At 45.3% G+C, this 18,507-nt stretch overlaps 1 protein-coding gene across 1 annotated transcript in view; it reads left to right on the top strand.

Moving 5' to 3' along the window:
- DAZL (deleted in azoospermia like) overlaps positions 1-18,507 on the top strand; it is a 127,637-nt gene that overhangs the window by 29,868 nt on the left and 79,262 nt on the right. The window contains exons 3-4 of the mRNA XM_077491380.1: positions 5,690-5,781; positions 17,504-17,555. Coding sequence (XP_077347506.1) covers positions 5,690-5,781; positions 17,504-17,555 — 144 coding nt within the window. The remainder of the gene's footprint in view (positions 1-5,689; positions 5,782-17,503; positions 17,556-18,507) is intronic.

Raw genomic sequence — 18,507 nt, 5'->3', positions numbered from 1 at the left:
CCTAGACGATCTCCTCCTGAGAGCATCTTCTGCCTCAGAATTAGGAGGATGTGGCGATCACCTTGCAAACCCTGCAGGAATTTGAGTGGCTGTTGAACCTAAAAAACTTGATTGTACCGACTCAGCGTTTGGAGTACCTAGACTTAGTGCTGGACTCCATGGAAGCTAGTTTTTCTCCCTTCAGACAAGCTGCAGACTCTGAGCCACGGTAAAACTGCTGATGAACCGCAGGTGGTCGTCACTATGCTTCTGCATGCGAGTCCTGAGACTCGTGGCCTCCTTCGAGGCAGAACCATATGCCCAGTTTCGCACCAGTCTTACAGAAGGAGATCTTGACAAAATGGGACAAATCTCTGTTATCCCTGGATAGGCTGATTCAGGTGAGCCAGTTAGTCAGGGACTTCCCTGCTCTGGTGGCTGAGGTCCCTGGCACTTCGGTCCGGGAAGTCGTTCCTACCTCTACATTGGACAGTGATCACAACGGACGCCAGCCTAACCGGCTGGGGTGGAGTAATGGGAGTTCAGTCAACCCAGGGCCTCTGGTCGGAAGAGGAGTCCAAGTTGCCGATCAATGTGCTTGAGCTGTGAGCGATCAGGCCCCCACGGGGTCTCCACATGGTCGATAAGACTTCAAGGGCATCCAATCAGGATAAAGTCAGACAACACCACGGCGGTGGCCTATGTCAATCACCAAGGAGGAACAAGAAGCTCGGCTGCCACACGGGAGGTTGCTTACATCCTTCAGTGGGCAGAGCGACATGTACTGGCCCTATAGGCCATTTGCATCCCGGGAGTGGAGAACTGACAGGTACATTATCTAAGTCGCCAGATGCTGGACCCAGGAGAATGGGCGTTGCATCCGGAGGTGTTCAGACTACTGTGTCTGCGATGGGGCACACCAGATGTGGATCTGCTGGCCTCCCGTCTCAATCGGAAGGTGCCGAGATTCGTGTCCAGGACAAGAGATCCTTGGGCAGATGAGTCAGAGACAGGCGGATTATCTAGTGGCTCCGTGGGATCAGTACCAGCTGATCTATGCCTTTCCTCCTCTGAAACTGTTACTGCGTCTGCTCCGCAGAGTGGAGGCCGAGGGGATTCCAGTTATACTGATTGCCCCAGATTGGCCCCAGCATCCCTGGTACGCAGACGTAGTGCGCCTGGTGGCGGACGCCCATGGCGATTTCCGTTACAAGAGGACCTGCTGTCTCAAGGTCCGATTTTTCCATCCTGCTTTATCATCGCTGGTTTTAACGGCAAGGCTATTAAGAGCCAGGTGTTGAGAAGCCTGGGTCTTTCAGACTCGGTGATTCCAACTATGCTGAGAGCACGGAAATCTTCTCGGAAGATATATCATCGTACCTGGAAGGCCTACAGCTCAATGTGTGAGGAGAAAGGATGGCGTCCGCGCTCCTTTTCTATATCTAGGATCCTGCTGTTTCTACAGCAAAAATTGGCTTTCCACACCAGAAATTGGCTTTAAGCACAATTAACCGGTTCCCGACCAGCGCACGCCGATGTACGTCGGCAGAATGGCACGGGCAGGCATATTGGCGTACAGGTACGTCCAATCTTCAATGCCGCCCTGCCATCGGCGGCGCGCTCGCGTGCCGGGCGGGACCCCCGTGAGTCCGGTCGCGGGTCCCGCGGACTCGATCGCCGCGGGCATACCCGCGATCATCTCACGGGGCGGCTGAATGGAGGAAATGCCTTGTAAACAGCATTTCTCCATTCTGCCTAGCAACTAGTGATGCTGATCTCTGCTCTGTGTGATTGGAGCAGAGATCAGTGTTCACTAAATGAAAGCCCAACCCCCCCACAGTTAGTAACACACCCCTAGGAACACTTAACCCCTTCACTGCCACCCACTGGTTAACCCCTTCACTGCCAGTGTCATTTACACAGGAATCACTGCATTTATATAGCAGTGATTACTGTAGAAATGACAATGGTCCCAAAAATGTCCGATGTGTCCGCCACAATGTCGCAGTCACAATAAAAATCGCTGATCACCGCCATTACTAGTAAAAAAATAAATAATAAAAATGCCATAAAACTATCCCTATTTTATAAACGCTATAACTTTTGCGCAAACCAATCAATAGGACAAATTTCAGCTTCGGCTGTCTTTTTTGTGACCCCTGGCGTCTCACTCTAGTGAGCACTTTTGTTCAAGGGGTGCGACATGTAGTTCCTCTGGTGCGCCCACCATTACCCCCGTGGGATCTGAACCTGGTGTTATCGGCGCTTCAGAAACCACCATTTGAAAATATCAGAGAGATCTCTGTTGACTTTCTCAGACAGTGGTCTTAGTGGCCATTACATCGGCCAGGAGGTATTTGGAACGGGCGGCCTTGTCATGCAAGTCGCCCTATCTGGTTATCCACAAGGATAAGGTGGTGTTGCGTCCGTAACCTTTTCTGCCAAAGGTGGTTTCGGTGTTCCACATCAATGAAGACATTGTGTTACCATCTCTGTTTCCTAAACCACCGACACATCCTAAAGAGGTGGCCCTCCATTCCCTGGACGTGGTCCGGGCTCTGAGGGTGTATTTGTCTGCTACGGTTCCCTTTCGGAAGTCAGACTCCTTGTTTGTTTCGGTGGCTGGTCCGCAAAAAGACATGGTGGTCTCGTCGGCCAGCATTTCCAGGTGGATCAGATTGTAATACAGGCCTACGCCTTGGAGGGGCAGGTGCCCCACTTTCCGGTCACGGTCCACTCCACCAGGGCAATTGGAATGTCTTGGGCCTTCTGACATCAAGCCTCTGTCGCTCAAGTGTGTAAAGCGGCTGCTTGGTTCTGTTCACACCTTCACACAATTCTACAAGGTAGATGTCGGCGCATCGGCTGATGCCTGTTTTGGCCGCAAAGTTTTGCAAGCGGCCATGTAATTTGCAATTGCACTTGAAGTGGAAGTAAACTCCCCTATCGTTTTCAGCCAAGGAAGCTGCCATCTTTGCCTCTGTTTAATCTTCAACTGCTATGGTGCTGCACATGTGATTCGTTATGACACCAGCCATTGGATGGTTTGATTGGCTGAGAGCACAGCCAATGTGCAGTTGGCATTCCCGGCATGCCTTTTTTTTTTTTTCTTTTTTTTTTTTAACTGTTTAAATCGATGGGTTTACTTCCACTTTAAATTTTTTCTTGTTTTTTGTGAAAAAGTTACTTTAAAGAAGTTGTAAAGGTAAATGTTTTTCACCTTAATGCATTAAGGTGAAAAAACATCTGACAGTGCCTACGCCCCCAGCCCCCCCCCCCCCCCCGTTTTACCTCACCCCTCAAAAGTCCCGTGCTCGTCCCCTGACGTCCTTTCCACCGTTCAGCCTGGACGCTGATTGGCTGGATGGAAAGCAGCGCAGCTATTGGCTCGCGCTGATGTCAATCACATCCACTGACACAGAGCGCCGGGGGCGGGGCCGTGTGATACAGCGAGCATCTATAGCCGCCGGCTGTATCACGGGAGCGCGCCCGCAGATGCTTCTCAACATGCGAGGGAGCTCGCATGAACGTGAGAAGCACCTGCGGGAGGAAGCAGAGACAGCCGCTGAGGGACCCCAGAAGAGCAGGTTCGGGGCCACTCTGTGCAAAACGAGCTGCACAGTGGAGGCAAGTATAACATGTTTAAAAAAAAAAAAAATTCACTTTACAATCCCTTTAAAGTAAATGCACTGTTGCATGGGTTACCGCAAGTTTTGGGGCGGTTTGTAAGGTAGTGACTCCCAGATGAGCACTTTTTTTTTGTGGGTAAAAGTTATGCTGTTCCCACACTGTTTTTGTGGGTGAAGTTTTATACCGTTTCCCACATGCCATTGTGGGTGACGTTTTTATGCTGTTTTCCACCCCTCTTTTTGGCACTGCTTGGGGACTTCTCGATGGTATAAGAAAGGAGCTGTCATTCGGTGAATGTAAGAGAAAATAGGATTTTTTGTACTCGCCAGAAAATCCTTTTCTCTGTAGTTCACCGACTGACACAGCACCCTCCCCTCCTATTTTTTTTTTTACGTTATACTGCTTGTTGACGTACTGAGGCTGCAGGAGCAGGCTGGGGGGATTTTTTACCTAAGGAACCGCCCCTTGGGCGGAACTAGAAAGTTCTAGTGTTGTTATAACATTAGCATGTTCTGCCTAGTCCTCTCCTGAAGGTGGCGTAACAACCCAATGGTATAAGAAGGGAGCTGTGTCAGTCGGTGAACTACAGAGAAAAGGATTTTACGGTGTCCTATTTTTTTAACACCCCCCCCCCATGCTCACACGCAAATGTAGGTCCTGCACACATCTGTGAACAGTGATTGGGCCACACATGAGGTATATGAAACCCGTACTACATATGTGTTGAGTGTTGGTAGATCTAAAGGAGATTGTACAATCAGATTGTAAAGCATGTGGTAAGCTTAGTGTTCAGCTCAACAGAAAACATTTAAAGGTGAACACCGTGCAAACTCTCCTTTCCCAATGTACTTGTGTCTGGCAACGCTGAGCTGTCAGTGCCCGGCCAAGTGATTTAAAATTCCCACTCTTCTCCCTCTTCAATGTGCAGTGCTTCTGGGACAGACCAGAGTGATTCTGTATGGTCAGTGCCTGCACAGTAAATCACTCTGATCTATCCCAGAAGCAATGCACAGAGAAGAGCTGAGATTTCAGATACCTAGACCGCTAGACCAGATTTGGCACTAACCGCTCATTCTGTAATTACATAGGACCCCCCTCCTCAAACCCCCCAGACCCGCTATAAGCCCCTGGTATAGCCACATCACCGGTCCGGGGTTTAGAAATCCCTTGGTTTAATCTCCAAAATGTACCCCGTCAGAAGGTACATTTAGGAGCATTCTAATTGGGCAGCGCCGACCAATCAGAACCCACGTAGCCTGTCCTATCAGCGGGGGAGAAGGAGAGAAAGCCGCTATACCAGAGTACACAGTGGGATATCGCCACGCCTCCAGGTCAGTGGGAATGGGGGGAGGGGTGGTATGAGGAGGGGATCCTATTTAAGTTCACTTTACAGACTTTTTGTAAGGGTGAACAAACACTTTGCCAAAAATTCATCCTCGGCATAAAGGTTTGCCCTACTTTGGAAATTTTGTCCCTGACCTGATTTCTGGATTTCAACCTCCTAGCAGTCCTGCAACATCTTTCACCAAAATAGATACAAAAATATTCCTTATTTTCTGAATCCGCATCCATAATAGTACTTGCATAGTGGTGATCAGAATGTGTTCCAATCCCTCTGTAATTCTTTAAAGAGGAAGTAAACCCTGATGAGTTTACTTCCTCTTTCATTCCCTGCAAAGGTAAAGCATAATGGACTACTATGAATCGCATAGTAGCCCATTGTGTCACTTACCTGACACAGGAGCCAGCGAAGTCACCGCTGTCCCCTGTAGTCCGGCGCATCCATCTTCTCGGTGGGTCTCGCCACTCCGCCGCTGTCATTCGGCGAAGCCGCGATGGCGTCACTCCTGCGCAGGAGATATTTCTTGGACCTACAGGTAAGCCTTAATCTAGGTAGGGATCATTTCAGAGCCATTAAGGATGGTAGATGGCAGAGGCAGTGTGATCTCTGTAGTGGTGAACAAGCTGCGATATGGCTTCATCTACGATGTTCAATTGTGTCCCAACATGTGAAAATATACATCTCGCTACCAGAATAGCATGTCCGTTTACCCTTGTGTGTTTTGAACATTTTTTTTAGATGGATCAGCATGAAATTAAAGACTATTTTTCAAAGTTTGGTTCAGTAAAAGAGGTAAAAATAATTACTGATCGCGCTGGTGTCTCCAAGGGGTAAGTACCTATAATGATGATATTGTGTAGTGATGAGGGAAAGTGGTTATATGTGCCTCTCTCCGCAAAGCATTGCAGCTGTGGCATGTTAGTGTTTGGGTTGGTGGCAGTAGCACCACTGCTCAGCTGCCTGTATTTAACAACCCCCACCCAGGTTGTCTGCGTTAAAAAAGGCCTTTCTTCATTATATGTCCAGCTCTCATTGAATTAGCTGCCATATTAAATATGCAAAGGTATTATGCCTTAGGTCAACTTTAAAATGTATTTCAAGTGGTACTCCATTTTAAAATGTCTTCTCTTCTTAGTAAAACAGAACACTTGTATTTTATAAAAACATTGTGTTTAGGTTTTTTCATTGTTACATTGAATGATTTGGAGGAACTATATAACAAATAGATTATTCAGTCATTTTAGGTTACTTGTACACAGTACTGGTGTTTGAACATCAGTATTCCTGCCCAAAATTTGTGTTTATTTTGCACGTGCATACTGTAAGTAAAATAAATTCTAGCACTCAGAATGGAGTTTTGAAGTGGAATTTCAGTCAAATTAGAGCTGCACGGTTAATTGCGGAGAATCGTTATTGCGATCCTCCATTATCGCAACCCCGGAGTTGTGCGATTCTCACCATCAAGCAATTTGAATGTTGTGTGAGCTGAAAAGCGCACACTGATCGATGTCCCCAGCAGGTCTCCCTGTTGCGGAGCAGATGGGAAGCTGTCGGAGTCAGCGTGCTGATGTCACTCAGTAAAGAAGAATGTGATTGGTCAGGTAAGTAATGTTTCTTATTCACACTGAGATCTTGGGGGACAAGCGTGGCTGCAGGTTTGCAGCACTGAGGAAACTTGAGCTGCTTTACTGCTTTATTTTTTTAGAATCATCAAATGCTTAATCTTTCTCTTTCAATGAAGACAAGTCTCAATCAATCTCTTTATTAACCACTTGCCGACCGGGCCATAGCTAAAATACTCTGCAATACCCTGCCAATACATTGTTTTTCATTTCACTTCAGTCAAATTGAAAGAAATGTAGAGTATTATGGCTTGGGTTATTGCCATCTTGTTTGTTCAGAGGTTGTAAATCTTTAACCACTTTCAGACCGGACCATTTTGCTGGTAAATGACCAGAGGTCTTTTTACACTTTGGCACTGCGCTGCTTTAACTGGTAATTGCGCGGTCATGCAATGTTGTACCCAAACAAAATTTGCGTCCTTTTCTTCCCACAAATAGAGCTTTCTTTTGATGGTATTTGATTGCCTCTGCGATTTTTATTTTTTGCGATATAAACGTAAAAAGACCGCAAATTTTGAAAAAAAATGATATTTTCTACTTTTTGTTATTAGAAAAATCCAATAAACTCAATTTTAGTCATACATTTAGGACAAAATGTATTCAGCCACATGTCTTTGGTAAAAAAAAAGTCAATAATTGTATATTTATTGGTTTGCGCAAAAGTTGTCACATCTACAAACTAAGGTACGTTTTCTGGAATTTACGCAGCTTTTAGTTTACGACTGCCTATCTCATTTCTTGAGGTGCTAAAATGACAGGGCAGTACAAAACCCCCCCAAATGACCCCATTTTGGAAAGTAGACCCCCTAAGGAAATTGATAAGAGGCATGTTGAGCCCATTGAATATTTTATTTTTTTGCCTCAAGCGATTGAATAATGACAAAAAAAAAATTTTTTTTTTTTTTTTACACAAAGTTGTCACTAAATGATATATTGCTCACACATGCTATGGGCGTATGTGAAATGACACCCCAAAATAAATTCTGCTGCTTCTCCTGAGTACGGGGATACCACATATGTGGGACTTTTTGGGAGCCTAGCCGCGTACAGGGCCCCGAAAACCAAGCACCGCCTTCAGGCTTTCTAAGGGCGTCAATTTTTGATTTCACGCCTCACTACCTATTACAGTTTTGAAGGCCATAAAATGCCAAGATGGCACAAAACCCCCACAAATGACCCCATTTTAGAAAGTAGACACCCCAAGCTATTTGCTGAGAGGCATGTTGAGTCCATGGAATATTTTATATTTTGCCACAAGTTGCGGGAAAATTACAAACTTTTTTTTTTTTTTTTTTTTTTTCACAAAGTTGTCACTAAATGATATATTGCTCATGCATGCCATGGGCATATGTGAAATGACACCCCAAAATAAATTCTGCTGCTTCTCCTGAGTACGGGGATACCACATATGTGGGACTTTTTGGGAGCCTAGCCGCGTACGGGGCCCCGAAAACCAAGCACCGCCTTCAGGCTTTCTAAGGGCGTAATTTTTTGAGTTCACTTCTCACTACCTATTACAGTTTTGAAGGCCATAAAATGCCAAGATGGCACAAAACCCCCACAAATGACCCCATTTTAGAAAGTAGACACCCCAAGCTATTTGCTGAGAGGCATGTTGAGTCCATGGAATATTTTATATTTTGCCACAAGTTGCGGGAAAATTACAAACTTTTTTTTTTTTTCACAAAGTTGTCACTAAATGATATATTGCTCACGCATGCCATGGGCATATGTGAAATGACACCCCAAAATAAATTCTGCTGCTTCTCCTGAGTACGGGGATACCACATATGTGGGACTTTTTGGGAGCCTAGCCGCGTACGGGGCCCCAAAAACCAAGCACCGCCTTCAGGCTTTCTAAGGGCGTTACAGTTTTGAAGGCCATAAAATGCCAAGATGGCACAAACCCCCCCCCCCCAAATGACCCCATTTTAGAAAGTAGACACCCCTAAATTTAGGGGTACACTAGTGAGACTAGGTAATAAATGGCGGGTGCCCTGAAACTATAAAAAAATAACTAACCAACCAGCGTCACCTGTAACAGTTATATGGTGATCACTGGTGAAAGGGTTAACTAGGGGGCAATCAGGGGGCTTTATGCGGTAGTATATGGGGGTCCCTGGCGCTATAAAAAGCTGCGGCGAACCTAAATACCTACCTGCCTAACTAGCGTCACCTGTGACACTAATACAGCGATCAGAAAAACGATCGCTTATTAGGCTGGGTTCACACTGGAGCGATGCGGGAACGCCACGAATGCGCGGCGGGTTCCCGCATCGCATGCCTCCCGGCGGCAGTTCACACTGCCCTATGCGAACTGCTGGGAGTGTCAGTGAAATGTTAATGACACCCCCAGATCAGTTCGCATATCGCAGTGCGATCTGCAAACTTGGATCGCATGGTGTGAACACCCATGCGATCCGATTCTGCTGCGGACCAAAAAAAGGGTCCCGTGCGAGTTTGCGGCGGGTGCGACACGAATTCAGCCATACTATCTGTATAGCTGAACTCGAATCGCACAGAGATCGGATGTGATTTGCACTGCAGTGCGGTGCGAATCACATCCGTTCTCATAAACCGCTGCAATGTGAACCCAGCCTTAGTGACACTGGCGACGGGGGGTGATCACGGGGTTAAACCTTTATTGGGGGGGTTAGGGGGGTACCTTAGAACTAAAGGGGGCTAACCCTAACTGCCCTAACAGTTATTAGTCACAAATGACACCTGCCGGGTGATCAGGGGGTTAAACCTTTATTAGGTAATAAATGGCGGGTGCCCTGAAACTATAAAAAAATAACTAACCAACCAGCGTCACCTGTAACAGTTATATGGTGATCACTGGTGAAAGGGTTAACTAGGGGGCAATCAGGGGGCTTTATGCGGTAGTATATGGGGGTCCCTAGCGCTATAAAAAGCTGCGGCGAACCTAAATACCTACCTGCCTAACTAGCGTCACCTGTGACACTAATACGGCGATCAGAAAAATGATCGCTTATTAGGCTGGGTTCACACTGGAGCGATGCGGAAACGCCGCGAATCCGCGGCGGGTTCCCGCATCGCATGCCTCCCGGCGGCAGTTCACACTGCCCTATGCGAACTGCTGGGAGTGTCAGTGAAATGTTACTGACACCCCCAGATCAGTTCGCATATCGCAGTGCGATCTGCAAACTCGGATCGCATGGTGTGAACACCCATGCGATCCGATTCTGCTGCGGGCCAAAAAAAGGGTCCCGTGCGAATTTGCGGCGGGTGCGGCGGGTGTGGCGGGTGCGGCGGGTGCGGCGAATGGCTGAACTCGAATCGCACAGAGATCGGATGTGATTTGCACTGCAGTGCGGTGCGAATCACATTCGTTCTCATAAACCGCTGCAATGTGAACCCAGCCTTAGTGACACTGGCGACGGGGGGTGATCACGGGGTTAAACCTTTATTGGGGGGGTTAGGGGGGTACATTAGAACTAAAGGGGGCTAACCCTAACTGCCCTAACAGTTATTACAGTCACAAATGACACCAATGCAAAAAAAAAAAAAAAAAAAAAAAAAATGACATTGGTGTCACTGTGACTGGGGGGCAGGGGTAATTGGGGGGGTGATCGGGGGGTAAAGGGGGGGTGTGAGTGTGCCTGGCATGTTCTACTGTGTGTGGGATGTGTTGGTGCAACTCACTGATCCGCTCTCCTCCGTGTCGGAACGAAAAATACCGACACGGAGGAGAGAATACATCACTTCCTCTCCTGTGTTTACATTACAGGAGAGGAAGTGATGTCACCGGGGATTTCCATTCGTCGGGAGCGATCGCGAGGGGGTGGCCATGAATGAATGGCCGTCCCCTCGTCCGGGATCGCTCCCGAACGAAAACCGACCGCCGCAGGCACCGGGCGGGGGCCCGATCGGGCCCCCGACCCGCGGGAGGCAAAGGACGTACATATATGTGCTTATGCCTGCCCGTGCCATTCTGATGACGTAGATCGGCGTGAGGCGGTCGGCAAGTGGTTAAGATAAAAGGTTTTTGAGAATCGTGAGAGAATCATGATCTTTATTCTCTAAGCAAAAAAAATCGTGATTCTCATTTTTTCCAGGCTTTTTTTTTTGGGCTTAGTTAAATTCTGACTAAGCCTAAACCTGCTCTTGCCCCATTTTAAGTCTATTCTATCCACACAGTAAAAGAAAAGATGTCTATGCCTACCTATTCAGAAGTCAATCCAGTCACTTGATAGGGTCCCAACACCTGCTTTAGTGTAGAGGAGAAGCAGCGGCAACGGCTGCAGAGCCTGGGTGACATCGCTTAGTCTTGGGGCATCCATTGTGAGTTGTCTCTTCTCTACACTGAAGCCGGAGCTGAGACCTGATCATGTGACCAGACCAGAGTGGCTTCAGAATGGATAAGTATAAACCAGGGGTTGACAAATTTGCTTGGAATCTAGGAGCCAGCTAAAAAAGTTAGGAGCCAGGTCCGTGACGGCGATCTGGACCTGTCCCTGGCCTAACATGGAGACGAGTGAGGGGAAGATAGCCCCCAGCCCCCCACCTGTCTCCAAGTCATTGCCCATAGCTCTTAGAGGGACATTTTATTTTATTTTTTTCAAATGACGATTTTTTTTTAAATTGCATTTTAGTGTAAATATGAGATGTGAGGTCTCTCTGACCCCATATCTCATATATAAGAGGTCCTGTCATGCTTTTTTTCTATTAAAAGGGATTTTTACATTCCTTGTAATAGGAATAAAAGTGACACACATTTTTTTTTTTTTAAAAGAACAGTGAAAAAAAATAAAAGTTAAAATAAGAAAAAAAATTTTTTTTAAATGCTCCCTGTCCCGCCAAGCTTGCGTGCAGAAGCGAACGCATATATGAAAGCAATGTTCAAACCACATGTGAGGTATCGCTGCGATCGGTAGAGTAAGAGCAATAATTCTAGCCCTAGACCTCCTCTGTAACTCAAAATGTGCAACCTGTCGAATTTTTTAAACGTCGCCTATGGAGATTTTAAAGGGTAAAAGTTTTTCGCCATTCCATGAGCGGGCGCAATTTTGAAGCATGACATGTTGGGTATCAATTTACTCGGCGTAACATTATCTTTCACAATATAAAAAAAAATTGAGCTAACTTTACTGTTGTCTTATTTTTTATTTATTAAATAAATTATTTTTTCCCAAAAAAAAGTGCGCTTGTAAGTACGCTGTGCAAATATGGTGTGACAGACATTATTGCAACGACCACCATTTTACTCTCTAGGGTGTTAGAATAAAAAAGAAAAAAAGTGTGTGTGTGTGTATATATATATGTAATGTGTATATGTGTATATATATGTGTGTGTGTGTGTGTGTGTGTGTGTATATATATATATATATATATATATATATATATATATATATATATATATATGTATATGTAATGTTTAGGTGTTCTAAGTAAATGGAAGGAGATCCATTGGCATTAATGGTTGTAATTCCAACGCCCACCACAAGAGGGCGCCAGATTCCAGAAGGAATAGGATCACAGAAGGGAATAGCATCACAGAAGGCCTCAAAGCCGGGGGCTCAATTACCGGCCGCCAGCGGCGCGGCCCGACGCAATCACGCTGGGGGGGTCCACGGAGACAGGATACCCCCAGCTGTGCTGCGCCAGTCGCTAATTCTAGTCGCCAATGCGACCTGGCGCCCGGGTTTTGTCGAGCCCTGGTATAAACAACTTTTCTTTTACAGGGTAGATCGAATAGACTTTGAGTGGAGTAGGGTTTAGGCTTAGAATTTGATTGGAATTCCACTTTAACCTCTTCAAATTAATTTATTAGCATAAAAATACTGGTCGGCAACACAGATTTAGTTTTGTTTTTGTTTTTTCTCCTCTATACACAGGTCATATTTATGTTCCTGTGTGTACTGGTACATTGAAAACAATGGGCTACATTTAGAGAGAAAAAAACACCTTTGTGCCTAAAATCTGAGTTTTTAGGCCGCAGTGTGGAAGAAGCCTTAAAGTGGTTGTAAACCTCCAACATGAAATGTGAACAAAGCATACCACTCTGTAGTGTGTACTTCAGAGAATTAAGTGTCATTACTGTCTGCTGCCTTGTTCTGTGCTATCTGCATGAGTCACTTCTGACTAGTTTTACTGACACCAAGAGGCAAAAAGGTGATGAGGGAGGCCAGCACTGCCTCAGCTGTGTTTGTGTAAAGGCGGTGATCCCCTCCACTCCAATCAGCTCTCCTCACTGAGTGTTACTTCAGCTCCCTGGAACCTGCTTTCTGGAAGCTCTGACAACCTGTATAAGTTCTGGACTTTGAACAGCTGTAGAGGAGAGCTGCAGGTACAACTCATGCAGGAAAATTTGTTTCTTGTATCACCTGAGGCTAGTGCGTGTACACTATCGCTAGTACACTGGGTATATGTGAAGGTTTACAACCACTTTAAAGTAAAACGGACTGTCTAAACTGTTTCTCAAGTAGCAAAAGTCCTGAAGGGCACATATAATGGTTGAACCTCTGGAGCCCCCTTGGATCCCAGGCTGTGTATATAGGGTTTTCTCCCTATCCAAAATTAATGTAAACCTGACATGAGAAAATTTTAAAAATATGGGGGACTGCCATTACTTTGCTTTGCGGAAAGGACAAGAACAAGAAGAAAGCTGTCTCCCTTTGCATGGGGGAGGGGGGGTTAGTAAGATGGGAATGGTGACCCATCTTACAATCTGTCCCAGATTGAATCTGGCTTTATCAGTCTTTGTCCCTGGTTGATGGCAGAGCTCTCCCTATGTTCTAATGTCTTCTGATTTGAGTGGGCCTGCATTTGTCAAGGTGCTCCCTGTGATGTGTCCCCTGGGAGGTGTTGTCCCAGGGGTGCTGGCAAAACGCTATTGGTGCAGCACCACACCATTGGTGGTTCACTGGCACAAGGACACCTCACCTTATGCTTGCACTTTGCCTTTGTGGCTGCCTGGATAGCCAAGGAAATTTATATATTGGAAGGAAGGCCTGCTATGTACTGCACATAGCACTTTTTTTTTTTTTGTCACAAGCACTTGCGCTTGACATTAAACTTTGTGTTTTTTGCACGGAGAAGGTGCATGTCATCTGAGCCTACCCTGATGTCGAGGGGAAGTTCTGTGACCTTTCTGGTCTTTTTTGCTTCTTCCCATCTGGAGGGTTCTCACTGTGTAGAGTCCCCTACCAAGTAAGGAATAGGGTTCACCTTGCTTAAACCTAGGTAGACAGTGGTGTGCCTTGCCTCTATCAGAAGTTTTGTGCCCGGTAGCTACAGGTTTAGAGGACTTTTCAATGGATTGGCCATACTGTACTCTGCACTTTTTATGAGCTTGCGAGTTCACTTTTCACTTGTTAATTGACGGACACCGTTCCTCTGTTTCTTGACCATAGGGGTTAGAGCGCCACCTACAGGAGTATGACTCTAGGCAGAAATAGAACACAACTCTGCCTATGGGCAATCTTAGCTGGTATAAACCACCAGTCTGCTATAGGTAAGCCAGTTAGTTCTGCCTAGTGTTTCAGCAGTAAGGACTTGGTTCCATAGATTTTTTTTACTGTGGAGATCTTTAATCCACAGCCGGGCTGGATGACGGACTGGATAATCTAGATCCAGTCTTCATTCCAATGAGTGCACACAGACCTGGGCGGCCAGCAAGCTTTATGTATTGTGGGGACACATGTGACCAGGCGCTGGAGTCCATGTCAGTGTTACCCTGGCTATCAGCACCCCACTTTGGGAGATTTACTAAAGCTGGGACACTCAAAATCTGCTGCGTTTCTGCATGGTAGCCAATCACCTAACTTTAGGCTGTTCATTTAACCACTTAAATACTGCACGCCGTTGTTGGAAGAAACCCGAACCTCCTACGGTTTCTTATTGGAAAGGTTTAATTAATAATGCTTTGCCGTTATACAAAGCCACCTATCTTAGCAGAGGGTGCCCTAACAAATTTGAGAGAGTGTGGCGGTGCTGGCTTGATGCCGCAGATACTGTGAATTAATCGCTAGGTGAGGGTTTTTTTTCCTTGAGGGTAGGGTGAGGGGCTGGGCAGGGAGGTGCTTTCCCTTGGATTGGTTATATACCCATTTCAAATAGTTCACTATTCAGTTACCGTACAGGCTATGTGTTTCTTATATGAGTGGTACTGTCGGTGTTTATAGACTGAACTAGGAGGAAGAATGGAGGGCTGCACAGGAGGGAGTTTGGTTGGGTAGGGGGGGGGGTTTGGGGAGGTGTTTGGGACCGTTTGGTATGTTTGTATGTTATTAATGTATTGAAAACTTTCAATAAAAATAAATTTATAAAAAAAAAATACTGCACGCCGTCTTATGACGTCCTTGATTTTGTGTGGGGATATCTGAATGATGCCTTCAGCTACAGGCATCATTTAGATAATTGCAGGTGGCGATTCTGTGCACTTCCACCGCTTGATTGTTCTTGTAGCCCCCCCCCCCCCCCCCCCCGCCATCCAGTGCTTCTCTGGGCTCTCCCGTGCCATTGTGACAACGGAGAAAGAGTCGGACACCGCCGGATGGCAACCATAGAGATTTCCAGTCATCCCTGACTGTCGGAGGCCTGGGCACGATATTATGACATCATGCCCGGACCCCACATGTAAACAAAGCCACAGTTGTGGCTGTCGGCATGAGATAGGTGAATTTTTGTTTTCTGATCTCATGCTTTACAACCTGGAGGAGAGATGTGGGGTCTTACTGACCCTGCATCTCTCCATAAAGAGGACCTGTCACAATAGATTCCTATTACAAAATATATAGGCAATATATAGCAAAACAAATTATTTTTACATATAGGAGAGGAGTGCCAGAATAGGCCCGGTATTGAAGTGGTTAATCTTTGACAAAAAATTCTGGTTGCTGATTAGTTTCTATGCAGAGCTACACCAGATTTTGCAACCCCAAATAACATTCACAGACTGATTACGATCTGAGACACATACAGTTATTTGGGTTAGTTTTACCAAAGAAATGTAACTATATATTTTGTTCTAAATTTTTGAGGAAAGATTATTTTCTAAGGCCTCACGCACACTGGACATTTGTGCAGCTGCTTTTAGGGGCATTAGACGTTTTATTTCCTGCCTCTAAAATCCTCTGCATATTAGCCTGCGTCCGTGCACGGACTTTTAGCAGTGTTTAATGGCAGCTTTTTGAAGCAGGAAAGAAAAACTCCCGTGCGTCCAGGAGCAGCAGAGTTTTGGCAGAAAAAAACGCTTGATGCTTGTAAACGTGTTAACATTAGGCAAATTTAGCGCTTGAGCGTTAATTTCAGTGCCCAGAATTAAAGATTTGTCATTCATTAAACCTTTACTACTGTGATGCTGTTATTGGTCACATGGTACAGGGCCACTGTGATTGACCCTGGTACCATGTGGTTTCTGTAACCAATCAGAAAATCAAATGGTAGTAAGCAAGGCATCAGGTGCATGATTACTACTGTAACTGTGATTTCTGCGATCTCAGTGGTCCCATAGTACACGGCCATTGTGAGCGGTCCAGTACTATGATTGGTAATTTACTGTCTGGTGTCCCCTTACTACTATTTGGGGTACCAATGGTGTCAGTGGGGGGCTCTTCAGTTGTGATGGTCGTCATGGAGTCCTGCAGGTGAGGAATATCAGAGGTTGAGGATCCCCGGTGCTATGTACATGGCAGGGTTGGGGGTATGATGGTCTCCTTCTGGAGTCCAGGGTTGGGTAGGTTAGGGTCGAGAAAGCTCTTGTGCTGTGACATCTGATTCCCAATGAAATTTGTTCTATGTATGTGCCACATCAGATGTGCTGCAACATTTTTAACGCAGCGCACTACTTAAGGATCGGTAAGCTGCAGTATATATTTTGAGTTTAGATGCATTCTAATCTTGGGGAATTCTAGGCCGGTGTACCATCTGGACCTTTGATCCAAGGGTGCTCTAAAAGTATTGATTTGAAGATTATAACAGATATTTACAGACTTTGTCAGCATTGCAAAATAAAATTGATCATATCACAGAAGTTGGCTGTTAACAAATTCCTCTAAAGGTATTAGCCAGTGTTCATGTAGTGAAACCTTTTCATTCTGTCATCGGGGAGGAAGTACACTTGCATTTCAGGGTTTAGACTCAAGCAACCTTTCTGAGCAGTATTGATGCCTTATAGACACTTCAGATGAGTTCATTTTCTAGTGATTAGGATATGTCTATACACTCTGAGCAGTCAGGCCTGAGTTCTGTTATATGGTGGATGTTATTGGTGACTTCTTGGGGGGTGATGACCTGACCTATAGAGTACCTGCTCCCTGAGAAACAGAACTTGCTAACTGAATATTAAAGCAGATTTTCAGGTATGGTTTTTTTTTTGTGTGTGCAGCTTGGATCAATGTAAATATGCAAATGCTATACCTGGCCAATCCCTGTGGAAACGGAGTACCACTGTAGTAATTGATGCTACTACATTGATTCTTCAAGATCCTGTCCCCAGTGGCTGACCTGCTAAAAAGTAACCACAGGGGGTTGCTCGTTCTCCACAGATGCCATTTGGAGATGTTGCCGTTTTCTCAATGCAAAGTATTCTCTGGTTTAGGTAGATTGGTTGTGTCACACCCTGCCTATCTCAATCTTTCAACCAGAATGCTTTGCATGTATTAAGAAAAATGGAGGCCATTCTGTGAATGGTGCCTTCTCCCAAATGGTCAATCTTTTAAGGTTACAATGCAGTAGGGCTTGTGCTCGGCCCAGAACCTGGAATACAGTGAGGATTACTGGAGTAGCAGTGACTACTACTATATAGTTATCTGCTTTCAGAAGGATCTGCCAGGTATGACATACTCCAAGCTGCACCAATGTAACTATGCAAAAATACACGCCTGGATAAAAAAATCCCAAATGGCAGTCAAACAATTTGAAGCCATCCTCTCTTGAAGTGACTAAAATGTATTTTCTTTTTTAGATATGGTTTTGTCTCCTTTTATGATGACATCGACGTTCAGAAGATTTTAGATGTAAGTTTTTCTGGATATTGGTAAATTTTTGCCTGCGTATAAACACTGGATGCAACTATTGGTTCACCCAGTGCCAATGGTGCACTGAGTGTCAGTGTGTTTGCTTGAGAGCTGTGGATTGTGTAAATTAGTTTCTGTACTGGTTTTGTTTGGGGGAGGGACACATTTATTCACCTTATGGTGTAAATTTTCCAAACTTGCCACTAAAATTCATCGACCAGGTGTTACATTACACAACTGGTTGCACACTTAAATGACACTTCTGCTTACAGCTGTTATAAGGTACTCTGGTGCTTCCTCTCGCCTCTCTGCCATAAGGATTTGTTGCAGAATGGTCTACACAGGTGTGATCACATATTCCTTCTGGTCATACTTGCCCCCTCTCCCACACTCTACTCCAGAAGTAACACACCCCTCCCCCAGGTGAAAGGGAGCCAACTGTAAACAGCAGGCAAACATAACTCTGCCGTAGGCTCATACAACCTCAGAGTGACAATTTTTTTTTTGCACTAGAGCAGGAACCAGTCTTAACACCAACTTCAGTATCTGATGCTCTATTTTAGGGCTGAAACAACTAATCGATTAATCGGCAACTGATCAATTATGGAATTGATTATGAAAATAGTAATCGATTAATCGGCCTGTAACATAATGGGGTTAAAAAAACTAAAATTAACCCTTTATAGTACAAAAAGAGCGACTAATCGCTACTGTAAATATTACTTTCACAGTTCTACAGTAAAAAAATGAACCCCTTACAGTAGTGATTATCTGCTTTTTTTTTCTACTATAGTTTAACCCCATTATGTTACTAAACATCTTAGACCTGGTTCAGATCTGTGTTTATTGGTGCTTTTTGCAGAAATGCACTACAGTTCATTTACATGGTTTCCTATGGGACACGTTCACAACTGAAAGGGTCAGAGACTTTTAACGCAAAATGGTGCTTTAT

This window comes from Lithobates pipiens, unplaced genomic scaffold, assembly GCF_037356315.1.
Source record: "Lithobates pipiens isolate NorthernLeopardFrog02 unplaced genomic scaffold, aLitPip1_a1.2 Scaffold_19, whole genome shotgun sequence".
Classification (NCBI taxonomy): domain Eukaryota; kingdom Metazoa; phylum Chordata; class Amphibia; order Anura; family Ranidae; genus Lithobates; species Lithobates pipiens.
The sequence above is the reverse complement of the archived record's forward strand: the minus strand, read 5'-3'. Positions and strand labels throughout refer to the sequence as shown.